We start from the raw sequence: 17,689 nt of genomic DNA, 5'->3' as shown, positions 1-17,689 counted from the left end.
CAGAGAGAGGATGGATGGATAAATGATGGATGGATGGAAGGACAGACGGATGGACTTGGTGGGACAACTTTTTCTTTGTAGCTTAAGCTTTTTAACCTCTTCCTTGATTAGCTTTACTCAACCTAGCAAATACATTTTGGGCACAAATTAAAGTCAAGAACTTCTTTCTTTCTTTCTTTCTTTCTTTCTTTCTTTCTTTCTTTCTTTCTTTCTTTCTTTCTTTCTTTCTTTCTTTCTTTCTTTCTTTCTTTCTTTCTTTCTTTCTTTCTTTCTTTCTTTCTTTCTTTCTTTCTTTCTTTCTTTCTTTCTTTCTTTCTTTCTTTCTTTCTTTCTTTCTTTCTTTCTTTCTTTCTTTCTTTCTTTCTTTCTTTCTTTCTTTCTTTCTTTCTTTCTTTCTTTCTTTCTTTCTTTCTTTCTTTCTTTCTTTCTTTCTTTCTTTCTTTCTTTCTTTCTTTCTTTCTTTCTTTCTTTCTTTTCAAGAAGCCTTGAAGCCTGCTATACACACAAAAAAAAATAAAATAATAATAATCTCTTAACTACAGTTTGAGTCCTGCATTGTTCTGGCCCAGCTTGTTACAACACCACACTATGACAGGGGCTCTGAAGTAACAGAGTCTGCATGAATACTGTAGAATTTATTATTTTAAAAACTCTACAATGCACTATAACTTCCTGTAGCTGCAGAACAAGCCAGATCATGAAACATCTCCTCTCGTGGTTTCACAGATAAGCAATCAAACAGGTGATGTGTGTGCATATTTAACAGCTCTGGTAAAGGTTTGTCCAGGTTCTCTCCAAAGATGAATGAAATGCTTTCCACAAAAATGTCTCATTTCCTCCTCAGACAATGGAGACTCCACTGGATATAAATCAGCTGTTTAAAACTCACAAACACAGTTTATGTTTCTTATATGAATGCATGCATGGTGACCAGAGTCTGTCCTTTACACAGCGATTTCCATGTTGGACATAAAACTACAAGAACAGCGGACTGTAACAGAGTTTGTCAAAGATGAGGCTGCAGCAGAAATCTGTTGGAATATAGTGAAGGAGGAATATTTGGTGGCAAAAGTCTAATGACACACATAGATAAGCTGGACAGATGGAAGCAGGTGGTGGAAACCTTCCTCAGAGGTTTTCTCCATATCAACATGACAGCATCACACAGTTGCTGCAGGTTTATCGGCTGCATCCATGATGAGAATCTCCCGTTCCACCACATCCCAAAGCTGCTCTACTGGACTGAGATCTGGTGGCTGTGGAGGCCGTTGGAGTCCAGTGAACTCATCGTCATGTTCTAGAAAGCAGGTGGAGATGATCTGAGCTTTGTGACATGGTGCATTATCCTGCTGGAAGTAGCATCAGAAGATGCTCCACTGTGGTCATAAAGGGATGGACATGGTCAGCAACAATACTCAGGTAGGCTATGCTGGTTAAACCAGGCCACGTTGGTACTAAGGGGACCAAAGTGGACCAAGAAAACCTCCCCCCACCATCACACCAGCAGCAGCCTGAAGCGTTGATCCAAGGCAGGATGGATCCATGTTTTCATGTTTCCAGCAGATTCTGAGCCGAGCATCTGAATGTGGAGCTGAAATGGAGACTCATCAGACCAGCAACGTTTCTCCATCTTCTATTGTCCAGTGTTGGTGAGTGTGTGTGAATTGTAGCCTCAGTTTCCTGTTCTTAGCTGGCAGGAGGCACCCGGTGTGTCTTCTGCTGCATCCTGGTCCAGACAACTGCTGCCCGCTGGATGTTTTCTCTTCTTCATTCTCTGGAAACCCTGGAGATGGTTGTGGGTGGAAATCCCAGTAAATACTCCGACCAACCACCATGCTGCATTCAAAGTCTCTTAAATCCCCTTTCTTCCTCATTCTGATGCTCAGTTTGAACAGCAAGTCGTCTTCACGTCTACATGACTACATGCTGATCAGATAATTGTGTCAACAAGCAATTAATCAGGTGGAGCTGATAATGTGGATGGTGACCATGTTACCTCATGTACTACAGAAACTACATACGGAGAAAAGCATGTTCCTTGATGCCCTCTGAAAAACTCTCAGCAGTCTTTTTGACCAGAACACCACCAGCCTCTACAACACACACTCATTCCATTTTTGAGGTGGAAGATCATTACCCCAAACTCCAAAAGTCACTGTTTTTAAGTTCATAATTCTTCCTTTAAAGCTGCTCTCCTGCCACCATGACTGAAGGCTTTGTTGCGTCCCAGACTGACAGCTTTCATCGCCGGCTGTGTGAAACATGAAAGAAGTGGAAATGCTCTGATATCAGTCCAAGCTAGAGGAGCAACAAGAGAAGAGAGCAACCAGAGAAATGGATAAAAGAAGAAAAGTGCAGAGTGTGAAACAGCCGTCATACAGACGAGCCTTGTATCAGCCCGACTGAACAGTGGGGGGCCAAGCTTCAAAGTTCCTGCTCCGCACAACGGTCCAGATTTCACAGCGTTCTTCAGGAGATGGAACACAAACCCAGACAAGTCAGTCTCAAATACCTACATTTTAACTGGATTCAAATAGATGCTCATTTACTTTCAAACTGTTAATTATTCAAACTGTATTTAAATGCAAGAACCAGAACCGAGACAGAGCTTGTTTAGTCAGAAACAGCCAGTAAATGAGTGTTTGGTGGATCGTTTCTTTACTGTAACAATAAATCTGAAAAAGATCTGATGAAGAAAACTTAATTCAATAAATAATTCAGTGTTTTGTATTTAAATATGAACTATACCTTTTTTTTTACAGTTTATGTCATTTGAACCTTTTACTTTGAATGGATTTTTGATCACTGCATCATTTTATTGATCAAATTTCCATCTTTTTTTATTTGCTGTTAAGATCTCATATTGAGTAGATTTTGTTTTTAAAAGCCTGACTTGAGTTTTTGTGATCTTGTTCCATGAACTGGGCGTGTTGTGGTGCAGTTTCATATACAGGTGCTGATGCCAGTAGCATTAAAATCCAGTAAAACATCATTATTGTGCTTTTCTTTACCTTCCATAGAAGAAAAAGATCCTGCTGTTATCAGAGACAGCATGAGGACTTCATGGAGGACTTCCAGCCTGCTGTCTGTCCTACGTTCCACATCCAGCCACTTCCACGTCACCTTCAAAATCAAATCAAGTGTTAATAGTTTACATTTGATAGAGTTTTCCTTCCTGGTTCTGGTTCTGGTGGAGGTTTTTACGTCTTGCTTCTGGTTGAGTTTTTCTTTCCTGGTTGTGGTTCTGATGGAGGTTTTCCTTCCTGGTTCTGGTTTTGGTTCTGGTGGAGGTTTTTGCTTCCTGGTTCTGGTGGAGGTTTTTGCTTCCTAGTTCTGATTCTGGTGGAGGTTTTTACGTCTTGCTTCTGGTTGAGTTTGTCTTTCCTGGTTGTGGTTCTGATGGAGGTTTTCCTTCCTGGTTCTGGTTCTAAAGGAGGTTTTTGCGGCTTGGTTCTGGTGGAGTTTTCCTTCCTGATTCTGGTTCTGATGGAGGTTTTTCTTCCTGGTTCTGATGGAGGTTTTCTTTCCTGGTTCTGGTTCTGGTGGAGGTTTTTGCTTCCTGGTTCTGATTCTGGTAGAGGTTTTTACGTCTTGCTTCTGGTTGAGTTTTTCTTTCCTGGTTCTGGTTCTGATGGAGGTTTTCTTTCCTGGTTCTGGTTCTGGTGGAGGTTTTTGCTTCCTGGTTCAGATTCTGGTGGAGGTTTTTACGTCTTGCTTCTGGTTGAGTTTTTCTTTCCTGGTTGTGGTTCTGATGGAGGTTTTCCTTCCTGGTTCTGGTTCTGATGGAGGTTTTTCTTCCTGGTTCTGATGGAGGTTTTTCTTCCTGGTTCTGATGGAGGTTTTCTTTCCTGGTTCTGGTTCTGGTGGAAGTTTTTGCTTCCTGGTTCTGATTCTGGTGGAGGTTTTTACGTCTTGCTTCTGGTTGAGTTTTTCTTTCCTGGTTGTGGTTCTGATGGAGGTTTTCCTTCCTGGTTCTGGTTCTAAAGGAGGTTTTTGCGGCTTGGTTCTGGTGGAGTTTTCCTTCCTGATTCTGGTTCTGATGAAGGTTTTCCTTCCTGATTCTGGTTCTGATGAAGGTTTTCTTTCCTGGTTCTGGTTCTGATGGAGGTTTTCCTTCCTGGTTCTGGTTTTGGTTCTGGTGGAGGTTTTTCTTTCCTGGTTCTGGTTCTGGTGTAGGTTTTTGCTTCCTAGTTCTGATTCTGGTGGAGGTTTTTACGTCTTGCTTCTGGTTGAGTTTTTCTTTCCTGGTTCTGGTTCTGGTGGAGGTTTTTGCTTCCTGGTTCTGATTCTGGTGGAGGTTTTTACGTCTTGGTTCTGGTGGAATTTTTCTTTCCTGGTTCTGGTTCTTAGCTATGTTATTATTTTTTAACTGATTTATTTGAGTACAGGTATTAAAAACCACACTAATGTGAATCATAGAATGGATTTGTTTTAATGGGATTATAATTGGAACACAATGATTCGGATTGAATTGGGATGTCTGTAAAATCTGTGCCTTAAGATGACCTTGCTGTGAATTGTTGCCGTATTAATAAAGCTGAATGTAACTGAGTTTGTATTTTAAAAGATTTAATTCATTTGAGCTTGATTGTTTCAGAAATAAAAGGAATGATGACCATTTACATCTACACTTCTGTGTTCATATTAAAATCTAAATCTAAACTCTTCATTTCACAAGAGTTTTGCATTAATTTGCCTTGAAATTAGAAAAAAAAATTCTAGGTGAAATTTAGTGTCTCACGTAAGTAGTCCGTTTGAGTGACAGAGCTCAGCCCACAAATTTCACCACAAAAACACCATGCATCAGAAGATATGTAGGTTTGCTTCTGTTCTCTCTCACTTTAAAATCCAGTTTCACACAAAACTAAGTTGAAAGTCAAACACATTTGTAACACAATGACCCTAACATGATAATCCTCAGGACATCCTCAGCTGAGGGGTGTTTTCAGTTGTTTATTGGTGTAACGGTGTGTGTTGTATGTGTGTGCATCTGCAGACAGTAAAGCCTCCCACCATGATAAATATGCAGCCGCCCTTGTAAAGTTCCAGAGCCAAGTGTCATAGCTGAAAGTGTACAGTCATTGTCCCCGTCACCATCCACCCCTGCTCCACACTGCTCTGCAGAGCTGCTGTGGTTCTGGTTCATCTGACATCAGTCTGCTCAGCTCTGTTCCACTGTGGAAACACAACATCCTTCCCCTCCAGCTCCTGACACAACTTCACTCTACCTTCCTGGAGGTCTGAACCAGTGGTGCTGCACAAACACCAGATCAGTCCATGCAGGTTCCTCAGATCTCATTCAGTCTTTAAATCACATGACAAGCAACCCGAGTGTCACACACCAGATGCAATCAGGTGTTCATGAGCAGAAACTCTGATGACGGTTCTGATCAGGACGGCAGATATGAGCCTCCACATGTTCTAAAACTGATAAAACACATGCACCAATGTTCATCTCCACATGTATGCTGATGATGCTGTAGTCTTTACACCTACAAAAAAAAAAAAAAAAAAAAAAAAAAAAAGGGAACATTCTCACATCAGTGATGCCAGAATCCAGTAAACCTGGTCTTTTATTAAACACATTGAAAAACAGTATTCAGGATGTCCAGCAAATGACCCACAAAAATCTCTCATTCACACGTCTTTTTAAAAGGAGAAGCTGGAACTGGGCATGGAATTTAAATACTTCACGTCTTTCTAGACTCTTCTCATAAAAGCACATTAAAGCGCAGAAACAGTCTGCAGGTACACAAACCAGCCAAAGGTTTGGACACATCCATTGGATTTAATGGGAAACTGTCTGAACTTTTGGCCGGTAGTTTATCATCTCTTTCAGTGTCAAACATGTAACGAAACAGTCTGACGTGAGTTACTGTGTGTGTGTTTTTATCTCTTTTTCCTCTTGCTATGATCACAGGACAGCTGTATTCAGTTTTTAATCTTCCTGAACTAAATCGTAGCAGGGCATTGGCCCAGGGCCGCTGGTTTTATTCAGTACCAGCCAGACACTGTGGAGGCTTGTGAGTCCAGAGCAGTCATGTATTTTATCTTCCACACATGGTTGAACAACCTTCCCTTGTGATCTGTATTGATGGAGAGGAACTGGATCCAGTTGGAGATCGTTGGTGACATGGTCTGCAGCTCTGTGAGACTGTATCACAGCAGATTCACCATGTGTGAAGGAACTGTTTTAGAACTGTCTGCTGTTTTTGTAAGAGATGGAATGAAGCATGTTCAGGTGTTGTAGTGGTCGACATCCTGTTCCCAGGAGGTTTTTCTGCATCCTGCAACAGCTGGAAGGTTGAAAAGCAGCTTCAGCAAACACCATTTTCTTTAAATGAATAAGAGTTAGCTAAAAGTTCATTGTGCTGCTGTCAGATGAGCATCTCACAGAACAGTAATGAAACGGGAAGCGTTCCTCCTCACTGATGTATAATCAGTGTGAACAAATGGCAGGAGTGTTTGACAGAGACATTAAGTACACACACACACAAATGTGACAGGTTGGTTGACAGAGCAGCTAAGACGACACTGATAACCTGGTGTCAGTGAGAGGAACATTGCACCAGTGACTGAACACAAGTAAAAATGAGCCCATGGACATACACACTGAATAAACCAGCGTTCATACACACCACGCCAGGAGCAATAAAACACACACACACGCTGCGATGCTGTGACAAATGAGGCCATTCCACATTTCACTGACCATAATTACTGTGTCCCTCATCAGCAGCTGTAGATCATCAGCTGCCTGAACCAGCTCCTGAAGATGTGCCCGGACAGGAAATGAAGGGTGTTAACACACACACAAACACACACACACTGTTATGAAGGACCTCACAGAGACATAAGATTAACAAGGATCTTTAAGGGAGAAACTTATCTCAAGCAATGGTCTTACTGAATAAACCAAAAGAGGCGAAAACACTGAAGTCCAGATGAAAACCAGGGGAGCCGAAGCCGGAAAGGGAGGAGAAGGAAAGTCCATCAATACTGGAGCAGGTCTGACAGGAGGGAGCCTGGAGCTGCTGAATATAAAGTCTAATTGATAATTGGTCTCAGGTGTGGAGGGTTAGTACTGGTGCAGGTGTAACACACACACACACACACACACACACAGGTAAACATTTTTATAGAATCTGTTCCACTGAACTGAGTTTAACTTTACTTTATCCCTAAATCTAGATAAAACACATTTCATGGTGTTTGCTAAAAGAGATACAAATTTGGAAATGACAGTGGCTTTAGAAGGCAATAGTACTGGCAGAGTAAGTTTTTGGGTGTTATTGATAAAATATTTCATGGAAATCGCATATCAATAGTATAGAAACAAAAATAGCAAAAACAATCGCTGTGTTACATAAAGTAAATAATGCTCTATATTTATTATATAATTCTATGATTGTTCATTGAAATATGGGGACTACATGTAAAACACACATTAATCCAGTTTTCATTTTATAGAAAAAAGCAATAAGAATCATTAGCTGAAGTAGGAACAAAGATCCATCCAGTCCATCATTTATTAAATCACAACTATTGAAGCTAAGTGATCTGGCTGACTACAGCATCTAGAAGCTCACAGTGAATGTTTGCCAAACAACGTACAAAAAAGAGAAAGTCGTTATAATTTAAAAGGATATGAAATATTTTTAAAAAACCAAAATTTAGAAATGAAGTGATATGTTTCAGCATACGGAGTCAGTTTATGGAACAATCTGGACAAAGACACCAAAGAAAGTAAATCAGTTATTGTGTTTAAAAAGATTGTTAAAGACTCTGAGATGAGAAAATATAATGAATGAGGTTAATTTGTCCTGTGATGGTATTTAGTAGATAAAGTGTAAAATGTGAAGTGTGTGTTAGAATGCAGCGATGTTGGCCTGCAGCTTTTTTGGTTAAATTTTTTTGTTGTAACATAAAAGTGACGGATAATTGGTTTAATTATTTTGTGTGAGAGGGGCAGATTGTATAAGATTTTCTTCTTTCTGCTCTTTTTCATTCAGCTGTTTGAAAATTTTGTTGTTTTGATTGTTTTGTCTTTTTAATTTCTTGTTAAGAATTAAATAAATATTTAAAATAAAAAAATAAAAATAACTAACATATTATGTTCTTCACCTGGTTTATAATCATAAATGTTAAAATGATTAAATAAATTTGAATAAATTCTTTTATCAGCTCCACCTGCAGCACCGAGCCGTTTGGGTGCTCCAAGCACAACTGCCTTGTAGCCCCTCCCCCTGTTTGTTTTAGTCTAATTACATGCATTCTGTGATGTTTGAGAATTCTTTTTTACATTTTTACTATTCAGCACTAAAGCTTGCCCCATGACAGGCCTGTTCATAAAATGCATTTAGATAAAATAAAACTTGAATTCTAAAGTTTATGAAGAGAGAGAAACTCTCTTAGTGCTCCTAAAGCAGGGTTCCAGATGTAACCCATGACCAGTAGCACCAGTATCATAAAATCATATGTCACGAGTTAACAAAGCTATTTCTGCTTTCACAAGGCCACCAAACAAAAGACTGGGGGGTGAGACGGGATCTGATCTGCGGTTCTCTTCATGTTTCCCATGTACAGAAAGAGGACCGATTGAGTCGGTGCAGCTGATGTTACAAATGTTAGCGGCTAACAGCCAAGCTTGTTTGTTTGTTTGTTTGTTTGTTTGTTTGTTTTTGCCAGTCTGTGTCTTCCTGTTGATAAATAATCAACAACACTGTTTCAGACCTCGCTGTTCAGAAGTCTGTGAAATGTGTAACTTTATATTTGATATTTTTTGATGGCGTGATGATGCATGTGTTATCAGACAACCATCTCCAGGGTTTCCAGAGAATGGTCTGAAGAAGGGAAAAAATCTAGTGAGCAGCAGTTGTCTGGACCAGGACGTCTGGTTGATGTCAGAGGAGACTGGGCAGACTGGTTTGAGATGGTAGAAGATGGAGAAACGCTGCTGGTCTGATGAGTCTCCATTTCAGCTCCACATTCAGATGCTCGGCTCAGAATCTGCTGGAAACATCATGAAAACATGGATCCATCCTGCCTTGGATCAACGCTTCAGGCTGCAGTTCACTGGACTCCAACGGCCTCCACAGCCACCAGATCTCAGTCCAGTAGAGCAGCTTTGGGATGTGGTGGAACGGGAGATTCTCATCATGGATGCAGCCGACAAACCTGCAGCAACTGTGTGATGCTGTCATGTTGATATGGAGCAAACCTCTGAGGAAGGTTTCCTCCACCCTGAAGCAGGTAGGGCTTGGCTTTATTTCTGTTTCTGCTTTCCTTTGCAGTGATTGGTGGGTGAAGTTAAGCAGGATGATCAGGAGCACGTGGCCAGTTCTCCTGACAGTCCTTAAAAACCCTCTGATGGAGTCTGTTCCTCCCTTCCTGCAGAATTTGACTAAGTCTGGGTTTATTTTAAGAATCTCTGGTGGATCTGTTGGCTCTTACGTTTCAAGCAGGTTGATAATGACTGAATCTTCAGTCTTTACAAGAAATCAGATGTACGATGTTCAAGCAGTGGTAAGCAGGGAACCTTCATGAGGTCTGAGGCCTGATATTTCATAAATTTGGATTTAGATTCTGAAAATCTTTATAAAGCCTTTCACTGTCAGTTTGTGGGGGTGCCTGCTGCTGTTTGTTAGCCTGTCACTGAAGATGGGTTAGATCAAGCCTTATCAGCATTCTCACTCTGACAGTTGCACACTCATTGTCTCGCTTCACACCACTCACACACATCAAACACACGTATTTACATGCACACAATCCAGTTGTTGGACTCCCACGCAGAGAAAGTATGTGGGCCAACAAAAGCAAATTATATCCAGTGGGTTTGGCCTTGATGACTGTTTCAATCAAACAGAAGAGAAGTAATTTTATATCCTGGCATGTTATAGTTGTGACAGGTGAAATGCTGAGTGGGGCCGGCTGGGAGTTAAAAAGCTCGGTGACTGTTACATTTCAGTTCAAAGAGCTTTTCCACTACATTATCTCATATGTCCAACTTTCTAAGTTCACTGAAAGACTGCAGAAATTATCCCAAGAAGATATTTTGTTATGGCAACATTATGAGATGAATGATGTGTTATTTTTGATCAGCCACTGACAACCACACAGTCAGAGGTATGCTGTAGGGACAGTACAGGGATTTTCCCTGGTTTGCTGCTGGGTAGGTATAAAGGTTACAGTATAAGAACTTCTACCAACAAAAGTCAAATATAGGCCATGAACTGCTGCACTAACTACAAATGATATTTCACATTCAGGAGTTTTCAAGATGCTTGGATTGATCTAAGGTGTGATGGGCTGTTTAACCACTTGTAGAATAGATTTGTTTTTATTAAATATTAGACATTAACAAAACATATAAACAAATAAATGTCTTAATTCACCCTGACTGAGAATGAAAAATGATTTTGATGATGTTTTTTGATGATGTTTTTTAAAGGACAGTCTTTCAAATGAATTTCCTATTTCCACATTTGCTCTGTACCTGTGGTATCACACACAAACAAAGACACAAACACACACACACACACACAGACACTGAGCATCCATGTTGACGAATGTTTTGATAAATGCGAGCTCTGCGTGCGACCACGGCACTGTGGAGTTGACCTGCAACAACGAGCAGGAGAAGCAGAAGCAATCACCTCACATTCACTTTCACCGTTTTACTGCTGCTGACTGGAGGAAACTTGTGCAGGAGTTAACATCGGTGAAGGTGGAGGCACCCTTTCACCAAAACATGTTTAAATAGTGAATCACCAGCTGCAGCTGGTTAGTTAAAGGTTAAAATGAACAAAGTGAAAACTGCTTAATGCCATGAAATAAGTCATTTTCTATAGGACCTTATCTTGGAATAGAATATTTAATTGTAATTAAATAGGTAATATTAGCACCATTCAAGGTGGTGTTGGGTTAGCTTTTGTACATTGACTGAGCTAAATGCTAATTATACAGCCTTTGATTTCAGAATAAAAAAAAAGTTTTATCCAAGCCATTGGTTTCCTTGTGTAGGTCATTATTTTATGAACTGGTTTATATGAACACAGTAATTATAAACTGGATTAATGTGAATCAAATGATGGGTCTGATTAACTGGATTAAAACTGAACTGAAATTAATTGGACTTAATTGGACTGTCTGTAAAAGAGACTTGAAATGACTTTGTAGAAAATTAGTGCTATTCAAATTGAACTGCATTGAATTGAATTGAACTGAATTGAATCGACATGAGGTCACAGGGATGTGTCCTGCAGGTTTTAGATGTTTCCTGCTCCAACAGACATGATTCACATCAAACAGATTCAACAGTTTGTTGTTGAGTTCTGCACAATGACTCATTTATTTGAATCAGGTGTGTTGCAACAGGGAAACATCTAAAACCTGCAGGACAGGGGCCCTCGAGGACTGGAGTTGCCCATCCCTGGTTCAAAGGTCAAAAGGTTCTGTATGTGAACTGTTTAATTCCCTCCATTTGTCCAGCTGGTTGAAAACTGATGCTGCAGACTTCCTTTGTACAGGTTATATGATGCTGTTAAAATAACAACTTTTAACATTTAAATTGTAAAAACTCCTTGACTAGTTCGAAGTGAAGACACATTTTAGATGAGAGATGAAATGTCTTCAAAAACAACGAAAAGAAGTCCAGTTGTCTTTCCCTGTTGCAAGACAACTGATTCAAATGAACGAGTTGCTGAGCAGAACTTTATAAGCTGTTGGATCCATTTGATTTGAAGCTGGTGTGTTGGAGAAGGAAACATCTAAACCTGCAGGACAGCAGCTCTGGAGGACTGGACTTGCCTGCTCCTGCTCTACACCAACAATCAGGTTAAAGCCACTTTGGTTATTGTCTCTGCTGAAAAATGTTTAGCACAATTATGGCCGGCATCTACAGCTTGGTTCGGCCCATATTTGGCCCTGACTCATGGTATTGACCTCATGTGAGTGTGGCTGCCAAAGCTCAGCTGCATGAGCACCACATGTGACCCACAAAGAAATTTCTATAACCTATGCCCAGGTCAGCCCCTCATATGTGGGCCACATCAGGCCCTCACAACACTTTCCACTGCCATAACTTAGGCATCAGTGGCAAACGTAGCCCTGATTACGCCTAAACGTGTCTATGATCTAGGTAGCATGAAAAGATATTTTCAGTCTTTCATGTGTTCATGACAAGTGTTATAGCACCGCTCATATAGCAACCAGGAGAACAGTATGGTAAAAAGGGTACTGGAGATTACTGAGATCGCAGATCATTGTAGTTCATCTTTTCAAACCTCTGAAGATCTGAGCTGCTGATTCTGGGGCGGGGGTCTGTCTGCCTGGTCTGTGTGCAGAACTGGAAAGATATTTCTGTCCTTCTCCTTCTATCAATCACCAAGGTGGCCCTGGCTGTCAAATCAGTGCCACCGTGGCCCCCCTCTAGCACCACCCCTGCATGGAGGACTAGCCATGTCAGACTCTACCGAAAAGACAGAACAACCCAGAGCTGTACATCAATATAGTTTGGATGCTGTTTGCCTCAAAAGATACATGAAAGATGATCAAAACTGATTCTTTTACAGTCTTATTCAGATTGTTTCATTTTATCATCAATATTAAAATCACAATGTTTGCATCAAGAAACAGATGCATAAGTTTAGATTTCCACAAATGAAGCGACACAGCGTGTCACGTTCACTATCAGACATGATGTCTCAGCTAAATAAAGGAAGAGGATGCCTCTTTGGCGATCCAATCTGTTTTGGGATCTAATGTCAAATATCTGACTAATTTTATCAATAACGTCCAGATCAGTGAACTTGTTTAACTTTACAAATCCACCCACCACTCCATAGAGTCAGAATGTTCTTCCACATCCAGAATTTTGTCATCATCAGTGTACAGTTGACTTTTGAGAAGTGGGGTAACCTCAAGTCACTGAGAGGCCTAAATATAGATCTTTTAGAAGACACTGGTGACTGATTGATGTGGCTGTGCAACACACACAAACACACAAGCAGCTAAATGGAACGAATATTCCACCTGAGGTACCCAATATTTTCTGTTTTCTGTCTATCAACTTTCTCCACCCACGGAGGGACTTTACACTGTCAGAGTGCTGGGGGAGGAACACTTCCTAAAGATTCCACAGGAGGGCACGCATTGGTTTTCCTTTTTTCTTTGCGACGACAGATACATAAACTCAGTTTGATCACATTGATTCACATTATTTGCCACATCCGCGTATAGAAATAGTCACTGAATTACCATTTGACACAACAGGCACGAACTATATAAATCTGAAAGAAGTGACGCTATTTCTGCGCCACTTTCCTTCATATTGTGTTTATTTCACACGCTTCACCAACCCTGCCTCTAAAAATACTCGTGTCTTTTTCCTAAGACCTAAAAATATCTCTGTGTAACTATAGTTAACTCCTCAGTGAACTAAATCTAGTCTTTCCTAGAGCATAGTCAAATCAGGCCGTCAAAAGTTTCCGAGCTCACGCAGCCTCTCGAACCCAGAGAAGTAAATTCCACCATCTGTCCGTCTCATTTGACTGTGGTTATATTTCTCTCTTTCTCTCTCTCAGCTCGGTAAAACTCGTCACTTTCCGACTGCTATTCCGGAACAGACCTAAATATGGAGCGCAGGGGGTGTTCCCTTTGGACCGGATTCAACCTTTTATGGGTTCAGAAGATCAACCGGAATTCCTCCTTCAGGTATCACAGAAAGACCGGATCACAGATACTTGACAAATTCTAACAAAATATACAAATCAGTGGTTAAATAATTCAAATGGAAAGTTTTAGATGTTTATCATCATTACTATGTTTGTTACTGGTGTAAGTTTTTAGATCAAACTGGAGCAGTTGTCCGTGAGTGGAAAAAAGTCCTCTTATCTGTCACGGAGCAGCGCGCTCTCCATTAACAAGTGATTCCCTTTGAAATCGTCACGGAGCCTCTCAGCCAATCAGCATCCACAGCGCTCTTTGCTCTCATAGCCCCTCCCACTCCGTATTTGGATAATGACGTAGCGCTCGTATTCAAAAGGATCCCCATATATACATACTGGTGTCAGGGCTCCCGCTCCCGTTACTTTACAAGTGTGTCAGCGGAGCGCGTGAAAGCGCGGCAGAAAACACGGAGCGTGTCCTGTCACAGAGACATGCAGTGACTCCAGCCTGCCTGCCTAGTTCAAAAAGGTTCTTTTCTTTTCTTTTTGGGGAAAAACAGACAGAAAGTGACCGCAGAAAGTAGTCCCTCCGTGTTCTCTGCACCATGACGGCTAAAACTCTGGAGAAGGTGCCGGTGAATCTGGGGGGGTTTGTGCACCCCGCAGCAGAGAGCGTCTACTCCGTGGATGATATCACCAGCAGCCTGCCGACCTCTGTGGCGATCTTCCCTAACAGCGATTTAGGAGCGCATTACGAGCAGATGACAGCAGGTAAGAAGGAGATGGAAGTTCTACTGATTCATCACACAAACTGAAAATTATTTTACAAACTTCAGCATGAAACAACAACATGTCACTGGCCGCTCTGCTCTGAAAACTTTTCTAAATGTTAGTAAGACCTCAGAGTCCGCACGTAAAGACATCATCTCTCTCTCTCTGTCTCTCTCTCTCTCTCTGTCTGCGTGTGTGTGTGTGTGAGAGAGAGTGTGTGTGTGTCTCGCTTTCTCGCTGAAAGCCCGCGACCTTTGTCGCGCGCACAGGTGAATAAATCGTGTGTGATTTTTCTCTGCAGATGGTCTGATGGGCGCTGACATGAGCGTGGATAAACGCTCCGTGGACCTCTCCTCGTACTCCAGCGGCTTCTCTCAGCCCGCCTCCCACCGGAACCAGACCTTCACCTACATGGGAAAGTTTTCCATAGACTCCCAGTATCCAGGTAACTGGAACCCCGAGGGAGTGATCAACATCGTTTCAGGCATCTTCAACGTGGCCCAGCCGCCGCCGCCTCCTCCTCCTCCCTCCTCCTCAGCCTCCTCCTCTCCAGCATCATCAGGATCTCCAAATCATTTCTCCAACGGAAATTTGAGTTGCACCATGGCGGCTCAAAGCCAAGCCGACATGGATCATCACCACCATCTCTACTCCCCCCCGCCTCCTTACTCTTCATCTGGTTGCGGGGAGGTGTACCAGGACCCCTCGGCGTTTTTGTCCACCTCCACCTGCCCCATAGCCTCCTACCCTCCACCCTCCTACTCTTCACCCAAGCAGCCCGGCAGCTCGGACGCGCCGGGGCTTTTCCCCATCATTCCAGACTACTCGGGCTTCTTCCAGCCGGCCTGTCAGCGGGACATGCACACAGCAGGTATCCAGGATCGGAAACCGTTCGTTCCGTGTCCACTTGATACGTTCCGTGTCCCTCCACCCCTGACCCCTCTGAACACTATCAGGAACTTCACGTTGGGGGGTCCAGGTGGTGGTGGATCAGAGGTTTGCCCACCGCGGCTCCCCTCTGCCTACAGCCCACAGAACTTACCACTCAGGCCGATCCTGCGGCCCAGAAAGTATCCGAACAGACCCAGCAAAACACCTGTCCACGAGCGGCCGTACCCGTGTCCGGCGGAGGGCTGCGACCGGCGGTTCTCCCGCTCCGACGAACTGACCCGACACATCCGAATTCACACCGGACACAAGCCCTTCCAGTGTCGGATCTGCATGCGCAACTTCAGCCGCAGCGACCACCTCACCACGCACATCCGTACGCACACGGGAGAGAAGCCGTTCGCCTGCGACTACTGCGGCCGCAAGTTCGCGCGGAGCGACGAGCGGAAGAGACACACGAAAATCCACCTGAGGCAGAAGGAGAGGAAGTCCTCCACGGTCTCCTCCTCCTCCTCCGGCAGCTCCGCGCTGGAGCGTCCAGCGGGCGGCATCAACGCAGCCAGCGGGATCTGCTCGTAGGTGTTCCGGGAAAACTGACCCACACTATACTCTGAAAACATAAAAACTCAGATTATCGCTCTGAACTGATCACAGCAGCGTGGGAATACACCAGAACGTCTGCGCATTCTTGCGTAATTACGCATACCGATCCATTCCTGCTGCGGAACTCACGGACACACAGACATGAACGCACTTTTCCTGCAGATAAAAAAAAAAAAAAAAAAAAAAACATCCTCAAAGGGCGTTTGTAAAATAAAAATCCCCAACACTGAGAGCGCAGCCTGCGCTTGTACATGTTTAATAACCGCAATAACGCTTAGGGGAAAAAAGACATTTAAGTTATTATAATTGAGAATAATTTGACTTTAATGTGTGTGTTGCTGAGTGTTTCCCCCTCCAGTGCCTTGCTGTGTGTTCTTTGTACACTGAACGTTTCTAATGCAATGGAAATCTTTAACAGAAAACCCAGAACATATTTCTATTTTTCTACATATTTGGTGTCGTGTTGGTGTAAATATTCAGATGTAAATATGTTGACATGATACTGACCCGATGTGTTGTTGTTGTGATGTGTGTTTTGAAACTTATTAAATGTAAGATGATCACAAATTCAGCTGTATGCTTCATTTAACAGGAATAACTTTCTGACAATCTCACTGAAACACTTGTTGATATTGGAAATTTGATTTGGGTAAATCCCACGATGCGTCACAGATGCCCGCTCTGACTCACAGTCTCCTTTCTTTCTAACCTCACTTTTTTATTCCAGGCTTCTATCAGACAGCGACCAGAAGTCTAAATCAACCTCAGATTTTTGTTTGCGTCGTAACAGAACGAGCGCGCGCGCGCTTTGGACCAGGAAATAAAGGTTGATAAATAAATAAATATTCTAAAAGCACAAGTTCAGCTGCACTGAAAAACAAGCAATCACAGGGCGGAAACATTTGGTGGTCCGGGATTATTTGCTTTCATTTTCTGTGAGATAGTATTATAAATAAACTCTGTAAATTCAGGTATTTTTTAAAATTAAACTAATGACTAAAAGTTAAAGTTGTAAAAATTGTCATGTTTCTGTTTAAATGTTCGTTTTCTTTTTACTGTTTGACTATGTCTACATTTAGGTAATAATAATAATAATAATAGTAATAATAATAATAATAATAATTTTATCCCGTATATAAAGAACTTATTTAAGTTCGTTGGGAGTCACCAGGATGTGATTATTATTTCTGGTTGTTTCAGTCTCTAAATCCTGGAGATGAAGTGAATCATGTCAACATTGCCTAACATTGGATTTAATAGAACTTATTAGAATATAACTTGATTTTTATCAACTCTCATATTAAAGTCATAAACTCTAAGACGATGATGTAAAAATTGTGATGTTATGAGTTTATGGTCTGTCTACTTCTATTTAAAGATTAAACATTTAGATTAATGATAGTGTGGATTATCCAGCTTTTATTTGCTTGATCAGTATTCCACATCAAGACACCAGAAGTTGGTTTAAATACGAAATTAACTCCAGTGTCTTGTTTATTTTCCGAAATATGTCTGAGTTTTTTGTGTTTACTTTTTATTTTTTCTTTTCGTTTCTGTTTTATTTTATTTATGGAGTTATTTAGGAGTAATAAAATATCGAAACATTATCTCATGTCTCCTTGATGATCTCCAGCTTCAGTTCAACCAGTTCTCAGGAAAACATGTTCTGGTCTCTTCATATCAGCAATAATCCCCCTTTCACCAGAGTTTCAGTGTCTAGCCGACATGTTTTAGACATAAAATGCAGTTTAGCTTTTGAT

At 41.7% G+C, this 17,689-nt stretch overlaps 1 protein-coding gene across 1 annotated transcript; it reads left to right on the top strand.

Moving 5' to 3' along the window:
- The first annotated feature begins 14,101 nt into the window (after nt 1-14,101).
- egr2b (early growth response 2b) lies at nt 14,102-17,497 on the top strand. The gene is made up of 2 exons (XM_041973263.1): nt 14,102-14,438; nt 14,740-17,497. Exons 1-2 carry the CDS (start codon nt 14,273-14,275, stop codon nt 15,903-15,905), a joined length of 1,332 nt encoding a protein of 443 aa, XP_041829197.1. The 5' UTR covers nt 14,102-14,272; the 3' UTR covers nt 15,906-17,497.
- Nucleotides 17,498-17,689: the final 192 nt, after the last annotated feature.

Source organism: Melanotaenia boesemani, chromosome 21, assembly GCF_017639745.1.
Source record: "Melanotaenia boesemani isolate fMelBoe1 chromosome 21, fMelBoe1.pri, whole genome shotgun sequence".
Classification (NCBI taxonomy): Eukaryota; Metazoa; Chordata; class Actinopteri; order Atheriniformes; family Melanotaeniidae; genus Melanotaenia; species Melanotaenia boesemani.
Note: the sequence above shows the minus strand (reverse complement) of the source record. Positions and strands in the feature narration are given on the sequence as shown.

Coding starts and splice junctions, on each gene's coding strand:
- egr2b (XM_041973263.1), top strand. CDS start 14,273: ATGACGGCTAAAACTCTGGAGAAGGTGCCGGTGAATCTGGGGGGGTTT. Junction 14,439..14,739: donor TTACGAGCAGATGACAGCAG/GTAAGAAGGAGA, acceptor TTTTCTCTGCAG/ATGGTCTGATGGGCGCTGAC.